This window comes from Garra rufa, chromosome 21 (assembly GCF_049309525.1).
Source record: "Garra rufa chromosome 21, GarRuf1.0, whole genome shotgun sequence".
Classification (NCBI taxonomy): Eukaryota; Metazoa; Chordata; class Actinopteri; order Cypriniformes; family Cyprinidae; genus Garra; species Garra rufa.
In genome coordinates, this window is record NC_133381.1 from 7942194 (window position 1) to 7955371 (window position 13178).

The following is a 13178-nucleotide window of genomic DNA, read 5'->3' on the forward strand; positions in this document are numbered from 1 at the left end:
AAAATTGTGAGTTATAAAGTCCAGTTCTGAGGGAGGTTAAATAAAAGAGATATTTTCTTACAATTCCGAGCTATAAACGCTAAATTGCGAGTTCTGAAGGGGATTAAAAAATAGATATTTTCTTACAATTGTGAGTTTAAAAAGTCAGAATTGGAAGATGTAAACTTGCAATTGCAAGAACAAAATAAAGAATTGTGATTATAAAAAGTTGCAATTACTTTTTTTTTTTTTGGTAGCAGAAACATACTCCTAAATTCACCAAGGCTGAAAATTCAGCTTTAGCATCACAGGAATACATTAGATTTTAAATTATTATAAAATAGAAAGCAGTTGTTTTAAATTGTAATAATATTTCACAATATTACTGTATTTTTGATCAAATAAATGCAGCCTTGTTGGACATGAGAGACTTTTTAAACATTAAAAAATCTGGTCCCACTTTACATTAGGTGGCCTTAACTACTATGTACTAACATTTAAATTAATCATTTGGTACAATGTACTTATTGTGTACATGTTTTTACACTGTACTTATCTTTTTTTTAAAAAACCTATATGTAATTACATTTTTAATTAATCTTTGTAATTACCACTGTTGAGCCATCCCTTACACCCTAATCCAACCTTAAACTTACCCATACCACCAAACCTGTCCCTAACCTTACCCATATCCCACCTTAATAGAAGCAAAAGTGTTTTGCGATGCAATATGAGTTTTAACTTTGAGTTTTAATATTGTTGAACAAAATATTAAGCAGTGTTCTTTCTTTTCTTTTTCCCAGCACAACGCCCCTATCCCACAGGGTGGACGCGGAGCCATACAGTATGTAACGCAGTACCAGCATTCTAGCGGGCAGAGGCGCATCAGAGTGACCACAATTGCAAGAAAGTAAGTCTTCTGTCCAGCTGTTTTCAACATACTAATCAGCATATTAGAAGGATTTCTGAAGGATCATGTGACACTGAAGACTGTTAATGATGCAGAAAATGTAGCTTTACATCACAGGAATAAATTACATTTTAAAACATTTTAAAACAGTTATTTTGAATTGTATTTTTGATCCAATAAATGCTGCCTTAGTGAGCGTGAGAGACTTTTTTTGTGAGAGACCCAACTTTTGAACGGTAGTGCAAGGTTATCTTACATGACAACGTTTTCTGCTGTGTTTCAATGCTAAATATAACACATTTTCTATTGTCAGACACAAAACCCAATGAAGTCCACAAAGTGTCCACTTTGTTCACTAACCATTTAAGTAATGGTACACTTAGCAAGAGCAACTGGGGGGGGGGGGGACCTCGAACCCATCAACGTAATTGTAGATTGTTCTTAGAGCGACCATCTTACTTTCATAAATGCGTTCAAGTTTGGACATCATTGTTGTACATCATGCATTTGTTTTTCTCAACGATCACGTACAGTTTCCATGACAACTCGAAAGAACACATCAAAAGATTCCACTTTTAGAACATTACATTTGTTTGTCAAAATTAATGCGGCAAAGGCTAATGGGCTGTTTGTAGCTTTCAAACATACTAAAAGTGTTTTAAGTACGTGAAAGAACAATTCTGAGCTCTTTGACTCTTTGTCTTTGTTCTGTTTCTTTAAATATACCTTTTAGACTTCTTTCGTAACATTCAGGCAGTAAAGATGAATCAGTGTGAGTCAGAGCGATGATGCTAAAGTTTGTGTTCGAAGGTCACTGTGCTATAACGTTCTTCACATCCTCCTCTTCAGCTGGGCTGATGCGCAGTCTCAAATTCAGAGCATCGCTGCATCTTTTGACCAGGAGGCCGCTGCCATCCTTATGGCCCGCCTTGCCGTCTATAGGGCCGAGACGGAGGAGGGCCCGGATGTTCTGCGCTGGCTGGATCGACAGCTCATCCGCTTGGTGAGCCTTCTTCACTATAATCAGTCCTTTAGTATTAGGGATGCACAATAACTTTTTTTATTTTCTTCATTTGCAGTGCCAGAAATTTGGAGATTATCACAAAGACGATCCCAACTCATTCCGTTTCTCCGAGACGTTCTCATTGTACCCTCAGGTACCTTTTGTTTCATGCTCTAAAATGCTTAATTTTACTTTACAGCTAAGTTGAAATGAGATCTTGACATTGTCCTTGGCAGTTTATGTTCCATCTAAGGAGGTCTCCATTCCTGCAAGTGTTCAACAACAGTCCTGATGAAAGCACCTATTATAGACACCAGTTCATGAGGCAGGATCTGACCCAGTCTCTGATAATGGTACAGCCCATCCTGTATGCGTACTCGTTCAACGGGCCACCAGAGGTAAACATGCAAACCTTCTGCCAATGCACATTTAATGTTTTAATGTTTGACCAATGAGTGACTTTATCGATGAAAGATATTGTGATCTCTTAGGAGAAATGTATGCAAGTTTTTCAACACGTGAAACACTTTTAATTTTTCCCATTTTTTTAATCTATTTTTAACATAGTTTAAAATATAATTTATTCCTTTGATGAGAAAGCTGAACTTTCAGCATCATTACACCAATCTTCAGTGTCACATGATCATTCAGAAATCATTCTAATACAGTTGAGGTCAAAAGTTTACATCCCCTGTTCAGAATCTGCAAAATGTTAATTATTTTACCAAATTAAGAACTTTTTGAATTTGAAGATCAGGGTTAATTGAACTTATTTTGTCTTCTGGGAAATGTGCAAGTAGCCTTTGAAGGGCAGTAGTAAATAAAAAAATAAAAATAAAAAAAGAAGATATTTAGGAAGAATTAGAAAAATGTACACATCACCATTCTTTTCAAAAGTTTTCACCCCTGGCTCTTACTGCATTGTCTTTCCTTCAGGCGCATCATTGAGCATTTCAACCTTTTGAGATTTATACATCATCTAAATAAATAGGCTTTCCATTGATGTATGGTTTGTAAGGATAGGCCAATATTTGGCCGAGATACAACAATTTGAAAATCTAATTGAAAAAAAGGGTGCAAAAAATGAAAATATTGAAGAATATTGAGAAAATCTCCCTTTTAAGTTGTCCAAATTAAGTTCTTAGTGATACATAATACTAATAAAAATTTAAATTTGATATATTTACAGTAGGAAATTTACAAAATATCTTCATGAAACATGATTTTTACCTAATATCCTAATAATTTTTGGCATAAAAGAAAATTTGCAAATTTTGACCAGTACAATGTATTTTTGCCTATTGCTACAAATATACCTGTGCTAATTAAGACTGGTTTTGTGGTCACATATTTTACTTTGACCATTTAAATGTGTTCTTGCAGAATAACTATTGATTTGTACAATTTGTACAAAAAAATGACTGATCCCAAACCTTTGAACAGTAGTGTATAGATAGTGAAACTAGCTTAAGAATTTTTAGGAAAATATCAGTATTAATTAAATTTTTTTGATGAGCTTAGTGATTAAATCACGTGTCATGACTCAGGTTGAATGTGCAGTGCGGTGTCATGAGGACTGTGCACTTCATGTCCCCCGACTCAACGGATTAAACACTGTTCTGTTTAATTAGTGTGTTTGTTCTTATTTTTGTTCAAGCTTATATTATTGTTGTCTTGAAACCTTTTTGCAAAGGCATTATACCATTTGTACTCAGAAGCATGAAGACAGCTTTTGAATTGTTTTGAGAGAGAGGGAGGACGCAAGCAGACAAACGTAGTACAAATGGGTTGTATGAATTCTACATAATGGTTTGAAGCTCTGTGCTGCTTGTTCTTCAGTAGTACTGAGTTAAACAACAACATGGCTGATGATACAACGAGCAACTCAAGCTGACACTTGTGTATTTCTAATCTGCTTTTAATGGAGAGCTTTATGTCACTTACTGTTTTCCCATGACACTGGGACCAGAAGGGGGGAAGTTCTAGGAAAGATGTTTAATAAAGCATCTAATTGACAGGCTTTGTTTTCTGTTGTTGTAGCCCGTGTTACTGGACAGCAGCAGTATCTTGCCTGACCGCATCCTCCTCATGGATACCTTCTTCCAGATTGTGATTTACCACGGAGAGGTAAGATGTAAAAAATCACAGCGCAAGTTCTGCCTTCCAACTGCACGGTGGTTTGTTTTCCCATGTGACTGGGTAGACGTTGGTTTAAAGCCAAGTCTTTTTCATCTCTTCAAAATGCAGTCTGCTTTCTTGTTCTCAGTCTGAACTGTTCGATAATCTGCGCAAATGAAATCAGAGCCGGTTTTGCACTGAAACGAGTTTAAACTTGGCTGTGTTTCAGAGGACAGACATTTTCTGATGAAACACTTGTAGGTGTCTCGCTGAAGTACATGCTAATGAAGTGAAATTTTAAACAAGTGGAGTGAGATGTTCCCTTAGAGTCATGTTTACTAGCACTAATAAACAAGATGATTTTTCAGATTTAGCACCTCGCCGAATGACTTCTGACAGATGCACTGTTTTCTCTCATGTAGACGGTGTCTCAGTGGCGTAAAGCCGGGTACCAGGACATGCCTGAGTATGAGAACTTCCGCCACCTGCTTCAGGCTCCCGTGGATGATGCCCAAGAGCTTCTGCAGACACGTTTCCCCATGCCACGCTACATCGACACAGAGCACGGCGGCAGTCAGGTAAACGAAACTAAATGGTTTACCCTGATTTACTGAAACTAATAAAGGTCATCAATATTTATAATTCATAAGTAAAGGTCAGTAATATTCACTGACCTGTATATTCTTGGTGAAATAAAGCAACAAACTATGAGATGTTGAGCAATGCAAGAGTTAAGAAAATGAAAAAGAGTTCATGCGAATAAAAGGAGATAGAAATGCGTTTGCCGAATAACACATACGGATCAAATAAGTCACGTGACTTTGACGATTTTGTTCTTTTTGACTCGCTGGATGCTTATTCGCATATGTTTTAGGCGATATTCCAGTTTTGAATTTGCAACTTTGGATGGAAAGCCAGCTACCGATTAATATTTTTGGTGAGCAAAAAAAACTAAATATAAAAAATATAAAATATTCAAAGTGCAAATAAAATAAGGTCTAGCAGTTTTCAGGCACAGGAATGTAATAAGTTTAAAGTAACATTGCATAGTGTTCACTGTATAAATTAAATATAGATCAATCTTTGTTAAAGCTGTTTTGTTTGATTAACAATACTGACACAGACAGCAACAGGTATTTATAGGCTGCTGTCCCTTTAAGACAGAATGCATGGATCCAATATAATGATACACATCTGATTTCTTTGATTACACTCTTCACTCTTCACTTAAGACATAACTGACTGTTTAAAGGAATAGTTTACCCAAAAATAAAAATTCTGTCATTTAATTACTCACCCTCATACTGGGGTTGCACAAGTTAATGCACTCTCAGGACTGGGTTGCGTCCGGCATAAAACATGTGCCAAATTGGCAGTGCAGATCACTCCGCTGCGGCCACCCCTGATTGAAGGGAGAAAGCCAAGAGAGAAAGAAGAAGAATTATTCACCCTCATGTCATTCCAAATCTGTAAGAACTTTATCTTTAAAACACAAATCAAGATATTTTTGATGAAATCTGAGATCTTTCTGACCCTGCATAGACAGCAACGTAACTACCACGTTTAAGGCACAAAAAGGTAGTAAGGACATCAAAAAAATAGTCCATGTGACATCAGTGGTTCAACTGATGAAGAAGAAATTGTTGAAAAAATATCTTAATATCTGTTCCAAAGAATAAACGAAGGTCTTACGGGTTTGAAACGATAATAGTATTTTCATTTTTGGGTGAATTACCCCTTTAAGAGAATACTTCCGGAGACAGGTATTATAAAATAGAATAAAAGAAAGATTGTTTAATTACTTTGAATTTGATTTTCAAATTGTAGGTATTTAATTATATTTATAATAGACATTTGTGACCCTGGACCACAAAACCAGTCAAGGCTAAATTTTTATGAAAATTTTTTGGGACAATATTTGGCCAAGATACAACTATTTGAAAATTTAGAGTCTGAGTTTGCAAAAAGAAAGTTATCAAAATGAAGTTCTTAGCAATGCATATTACTAATCAAAAATTAAGTTTTGATATATTTAAAGTAGGAAACTTACCAAATATCTTAATGGAACATGATCTTTACTTAATATCCTAATGATTTTTGGCATAAAAGAAAAATCTATAATTTTGACCCATACAATGTATTGTTGCTTTTGCCACAAATATACCATGCTACTTATGACTGGTTTTGTGGTCCAGGGTCACATTTATCTCAACTTTTAGACGACATTACTCATCTCACTGGATTCGAATTACCCTCTCAATGTCAGATTTGTCAGCACAATGTTTCTGCCTACTTTTTGACATTGGTAACGCACCAGTGATGCCTTAAATTGCTGTCTAGGTAGACAGCTCAGTGTCAGATCTGGTTTTGGAACAGAACCCTCTTAATTCTGGTAAAAAATCACACCACCATGGTTGATTTATCTCTGTATTTTTTTAAATGGAATGACAACAACAGTTACAATAGGCAAAAGATGTCAGTTTTCAACAAAAGGTTCAATTGATTCATTATAATAATAAAAACTCAAAAGCAATTCTTCTGCCAAGTAATTAGCTCTTTAGTCTGCCTGAGGTTTGTGGTTGCCAAGCAGCATAACAAATCAAAGATCATTCTGTGTGTTGCAGCCAACATTTAAGTGCACTTGCCTCTTGAATATGAATGTCAACTGATGTGTTTATACTACATTTGTGACTATAGACCACAAAACCTTAAGTAGCACAGGTATATTTGTAGCAATAGCCAAAAATACATTGTATCGGGCAAAATTATCTATTTTTCTTTTATGCCAAAAATCACTAGGATATTAAGTAAAGATCATGTTCCATGAGGCCAAAAGGCAATTTTTTTCTCCAATATTTAGATTTTTTTGCACCTTCAGATTCCAGATTTTCAAATAGTTGTATCTCTGCCAAATATTGTCCTACCCTAACAAACCAAAAAAACAATGGAAAGCTTATTTATTCATCTTATTTATATATATAAAAAAATTAACCTTATGCCTGGTTTTGGGGTTAACAGATAGTCAAAAAATTATATTTGGGGGGCAAAAAATATTTAATATTGAGAGCAAATGTGACTTTGAACTACCGGCAGGTCCATTAGTTGCATTTATACTCCAAAACTTAATGCACAGATATATTCTGACAAACATTATTACATTTTTTTCCATCCAGCCCTAAAATATAGTCCTACAGGCTGTTTTACAACAAGACCTATCCATTTTATTAAAATAGAAACAGTTGTTTTGTAAGAGCTTTGTTGTTAAATGACAAGCAGTAGTTGTTTGAATCAATAATTTTGCATTAGTCAGTCTAAATATTTATAAATTGCTTTCACAAAGCCACCTCCATTTTCTCAAGCCTTGATTAATGACGGCTCCAATGAAAGGTGCTACTTTGAAAACAGTTGTTCCGACAGCTCTTCAGTCAATTTCTACGCTTGAGCAACTCACCCTCGGAGATTTTTAAACAGCACTTGTGAATAAATGACTGTAATGGGTCATTGAGATGCCGTTCTGCATATTAATACACAGAGTGAACTGTTTTTAGGATCTTAGATTTATTTTCTCTCACCCTCCAGGCTCGTTTCCTCCTCTCCAAAGTCAATCCTTCTCAGACTCACAACAACATGTATGCATGGGGTCAGGTAAGTGCTTGAATATCTCACCAACACAAGCACACTGTCTATGTGAGGAATATTGATTAGTCTACTGTGACGAGCCGTTGTTATACAACTACATAAACATGTCTCGGCTTGTTCTAATATTGTTTTACCCACACCGCCGCTGATTGAATCACACTTCCTGTGTTTGTGTAGGAGTCTGGCGCACCCATTCTGACAGACGACGTGAGTCTTCAGGTGTTTATGGATCATCTGAAAAAGCTGGCAGTGTCCAGCGCTGCCTAAGAGCCGACGCTCATCAATCTTTTTTCCTCAGTAACACACAGCCAGCAGGGTCACATTGGCACTGCCCTGTTCTTCCCATTTATATCATGCATATATTGAGCCTACATGTTCAAATCAATCGTGAAGGGAAATGCCATTCTTTAGTGAGTAATTATGACAAAAATGGTAAACACTACATGTTGAGTATACATCAGGACAAGACATTTGGTACTGTTTTAATCAGAATGAACATATTTAGCTATGTGAGTGAAGTTGCAACATAGTTAAACAAATAGTTTACACAAAAATGACAGTTCATTCATTATGCACTTGCCCTCATGATATTCCAAACCCATATGCTGATTTTTTTTTTTTTTTTTGTACCTGGACACAAACTTGAGTTTTTTAAGAATTATTATTATTTCTGAAGCCATATATTAGATTTCTAGTCAGTATCCACTCTCTAGCATACATTTGCTTCCAAAATAAAAATGGCATGTGCATTAGTTACTATACTAGTTGAGTGCTTTTACACACTATTTTTGATGTAGTCTAAGACAGTGGTTCTCAATCCTGGTCCTGGGGGACCCCTGCTCTGCACATTTTGCATGTCTCCCTTATTTAACACACCTGATTGAGATCATCAGCTCATTAGTAGAGATCCATGAACTGAACTAACAAGCTGAAGATCTCAATCAGGTGTGTTAAATAAGAGAGACATGCAAAATGTGCAGAGCAGGGGTCCTCCACGACCAGGATTGAGAACCACTGGTCTAAGATGTCTTAGAGAGTTTATATTAAAAGCACTGTTAAAGGTCGTTAATATCCATTCTTCAAAATTAAAGCTCATTAATATTCACTGACCTGTGTAATCGTAGTTAAATCAAGCAAAAAGCCATGACATACCATAACTGTTTGTTGTTGACTGCTTTTGTACACCATTTTAAATGCGCTAGATATGAATTATCTTAAAGGAGAAGTTCACTTCCAAGACAAAAATTTACAGATAATTTACTCACCCCATTGTCATCCAAGATGTTCATGTCTTTCTTTCTTGAGTTGTAAAGAAATTATGTTTTTTTTACGGAAACACTTCATGATTTCTCTCCATATAATGGACGTCTATGGTGTCCAAAGTATGAACTTCCAAAATGCAGTTTAAACACCGCTCCAAAGGGCTCTAAACGATCCTAGATGAGGAATAAGGGTCTTATCTAATTAAAAAAAAAAATTCTAACAAATTGACAATTTATATACTTTCTAACCTCAAATGATGGTCTTATCTAGCTGTGTGTGAACTCTGTGTATTCCATTTCAAGACAGTTAGGGTAGGTCAAAAAACTCCCATCTCATTTTCTCCTCCAACTTCAAAATCATCCTACAGTGCTGCAGAAGTACTGACCCAGTGTTTGCAAAGCCAACGTGCTAATAAGATCAAACGCCCTTTACAAAAAAGGGTAAAACAGCAAGGTAGGATGATTTTGAAGTTGGAGGAGAAAATGAGATGGAAGTTTTTTGACATACCCTAACTGTCTTGAACCAGAATACACAGAGTTCACGCAGAGCTAGACCAGCATTTGAGCTTAAAAAAAAAAGTATAAATTGTCATTTTTTGGAAAATAACCAATCGTTTCAATAGACAAGACCCTTCTTCCTCGGCTAGGATTGTTTAGAGCTGCATTTTGGAAGTTCAAACTTGTGGGCACCATAGAACTCCATTATAAGGAGAGAAATCCTGAAATGTTTTCCTCAAAAACATAATTTCTTTACGACTGAAGAAAGAAAGACATGAACATCTTGGATGACAATGGGGTGAGTACATTATCTGTAAATCTTTGTTCTGAAAGTGAACTTCTCCTTTAAATGTTTTTGTACGAAGCTATTGTACTGCTTCAGAAAACCTGGAATGTAGTGCAAATGTCATATCGGTTTCTTTTATTGTGCTTTTCTTCAAAAGCTATTACCTTGTGTTTTACGGGAAAAATGCCAGTGTATGGGTTTGGAACAACAAGAGGGCGAGTAACTGACTGAACATTCAATTTTTGGCTAAACTGTTGCTTCGAATCTGATGTTTACGCCTGTGAAGCTCTGTGATGAGACCTCATGTTGAACGGAGGAAAGAAACTAGCTGGTTTAAGCACACCTGCAGCAGATACTTTTGTCTGCCTAGTCGAGGAAGGTTAAAGCAGTGCCAATGTAGCCAATTAAGCATAAGAGCTGGAACGCCGCCTCTAGCCAACAGCGCAGAACAATGGCTTATTTTTAGACCCTGTGCGCGTCTCTCGTCTCGTTGCCGTTGATGGCTTGTGTTTGAGAGCGGGGTTGAATGCCCCGTTCCGAACACAGACTTGCGGAATTTGTAAGCTGCCTTTCTGTCTGTAGCTCTGATATTTATGAGCCGTTTCTAGCAGTATTGTATGTTTTGTTTCTAATAAAACCGGCTTCGTGATCCCAGCTGGCCTGCGGTGTTCAGATTCTGAAAACTGAAAACCATTCTTTCTGTCACTCTTGCCTTTCAAGTCAGCATCCTGCGAGTCTCAAAGGACACGGGAAGTGTCTGTGTGTTGTTAAAAGAAGTTGAAAACACTATTGGCGTTTTCTCACCCTCATGTCATTGCAAACTGCATGACTTACTTTCTTCTGTGAGACACAGAGGTTTTGAATCATCTTAGAGCTGTTCTTCTCCACGCAGGCTTTGATCGACACGAGGGTCGAAATATTCCTTCAGCAGAGTGTAACTATTGCGTGTTCCACAAGTGAGACTTTGGGCTGCTTTGTAAAATAATTCATTGCATTATGGCCCAACACAAAGATTCAGGATTTCCTTCAAAAAGAATGACTCTGTTTACACCATTTCTGTGGTTGTTTTCACTGGTGGCCACACGGGAGCAGCAATTAACTAAGAGAGCTCAACTGTGATTATAGAAGTCAGACTTTGCTATATGTAAATGATTTAACTCTCACAGCAGTCGGTCGAGATATTTCACATCCAAGTTTTATAGAAAGGCAATTATAGATGCATGCCTTAAGTGTTCATTATTTCAGAACGCACCATGTTATTTGCAGTTAAATTTCTCATCTCATCATTCCATACTTTTATGGATCATCCTGTCAAATAGGCATGCCTGGGTTTTCATGCTTATTAAATTAATAAATTCAACACTTCATTAGGCCTATATGAAAAGGATATTACATTCACCACCTGAGCTCAATGTAATTTATCATCTACATTCTGATTCTATAATGGATGTTGAAACACATTTCACACTGATTTCAGCTCATTGGCTGTGAAAGCCTGTAAATGCACCTGTAAATTCATCCTATAACCATTGATTTTTTTTTTCTTCATATATCCCATCCATTATTTTCTTACATTTGCCTTACAGTCTACCCATTTCAAAACTGAATCAAAAATACCATTACAAATTGAAGAACTGTGAACATGCATTACATGGTTATCATGACTTTGTGGTCTCTTAATGCAATTGCAACATACAAATCAATGTGTACAGTGTCTTGCGGTAAAGTATTCATACCCCTTCATTTTGTTGTTGCTGGCTTATGTTAAACTGCTTCAAATAACCTTTTTCCCACATAAATCTACACTCCATACACCATAATGACAAAGCAAAAAAACAAGTTTTTAACATCTTTGCAAATTTATAACAAATAAAAAACTTAAATTATTCCATGGCATAAGTATTCATACCCTAATCTGGGACAGTTGAAATTGAGCTCAGGAACATTTATATTGCTTGTAGATGTTACTACGTTTTAGTTAACCTGTGGCAAATTCAATTGAATAGGTATGATTTGGAAAGGCATGCATGTCTTAAAGTCAAACAGCTGAAAATGCATATCAGAGCAAAAACCCAAGCCCTGAGGTCAAAGAAACTGCCAGAAACTCAGAAACATGATTGCAACACATCTGGGGGAGGGTTCAGAAAAAAAAAATCTGCTGCATTGAAGGTTCACAGAAGCATGTAGCCTCTATTATCCATAATGGAAGAAGTTTGAAACAACCAGGACTCTTCCTAGAGCTGGCCTCCTGGCCAAACTGAGCAATGGATGGAGAAGGGCCTTGGTTAGATTGGTGACCAAGAACCTGATGGTCACTCGAGTTGAGCTCCATGATCATATGTGGAGATAGGAGAGACCAACAGGACAAACATCACTGCAACACTCCACCAATCTGGGCTTTATGGTGGTGGAATTTGCAAAGAAACACCTAAAGGACCCTCAGACTGTAAGAAACCAGTTTCTCTAGTCTGATGAGCCTCAATTCCAAGCATCATGTTTGGAGGAAACCAGGCACTGCTCTTCACCTGCAGAGCACCATCCCATCAGTAAAGCCTCATGCTGTGGGGCTGTTTTTCAGCGATAGGGACTGAGAGATTCGTCAGAGCAGAAGGAAAGCTCAATACACCAAAATGTTGAGATAGCCTTAATAAAAACCCAGTCCAGAGCATTCAGTACCTCAAACTGGGCAGACGCTTCTCCTTTCAACAGGGCACTGACCCGAAGTACACAGCAAAAATGGTTTATAGACAACTCTGTGAATGTCCTTGAGTGGCCCAGCCACAGCCAGGGCTCGAACACAATTAAATATTTCTGGAGAAATCTAAAAATGTCCATCTGTCCCCATTCAAGCTAACATTAAGAAATTAAGCTGTGCAAAACTTGTCACATCATACCAAAAAGATTTGAGGCTGTAAATTTGCTTCAGCTAAGTACTCAGTTAAGGGTATGAATACTTATGCAACCAACTTATTTGTTTAATTTTTTTTTTTAGTCATTTTAAGTCATTTTAATATCATAAGGCAGCAACATAAAACATGGCAAAAAGGGAAGGGGTATGAATACTTTTGCAAGGCACTGTATGTGACTATTCTTCCAGTGGTTGGCAGGAGTGTCATGATGCATTTTACATGCACTGCAGAATGCAAGCAACAAAGCATATTGTCAAAGTCAATATTCCCAAACTGTATTACTGTGGTTCCATAACAATCTAATTTAATCTTAGAAAACAATCTTTTACTTAGGATCGTTGCCAAGAGGCAGAAAAGTATTAAATCTCAAGCTTGTTAAGACAAATTAAGACACATGTTTAAATCAAAACCACATCTGGAGTGTTGTTGTAATATCCTCAAGAGAAAGTCTTACCAGAAAGTCCATTAATTATTGAATAAAATCTGTTGCATTTTTTGTGCAAAATATGCACTTTAATTATGCATTAGATTTGATAAGCTTCTCCATGGCACATTGGAAGAAATTCAATGCTAC

General features: G+C 36.7%; 1 protein-coding gene across 2 annotated transcripts in view; it reads left to right on the top strand.

The window, feature by feature from the left end:
* Positions 1-10349, top strand: part of sec23a (Sec23 homolog A, coat complex II component) — a 28489-nt gene extending 18140 nt beyond the window's left edge. For both annotated transcript variants that reach the window (XM_073826976.1, XM_073826977.1), the window contains exons 13-20: positions 783-889; positions 1739-1892; positions 1969-2046; positions 2129-2290; positions 3933-4019; positions 4433-4588; positions 7590-7655; positions 7827-10349. In XM_073826976.1, coding sequence (XP_073683077.1) covers positions 783-889; positions 1739-1892; positions 1969-2046; positions 2129-2290; positions 3933-4019; positions 4433-4588; positions 7590-7655; positions 7827-7916 — 900 coding nt within the window. In that variant the 3' untranslated portion in view covers positions 7917-10349. The remainder of the gene's footprint in view (positions 1-782; positions 890-1738; positions 1893-1968; positions 2047-2128; positions 2291-3932; positions 4020-4432; positions 4589-7589; positions 7656-7826) is intronic.
* The last annotated feature ends 2829 nt before the right edge of the window (positions 10350-13178 follow it).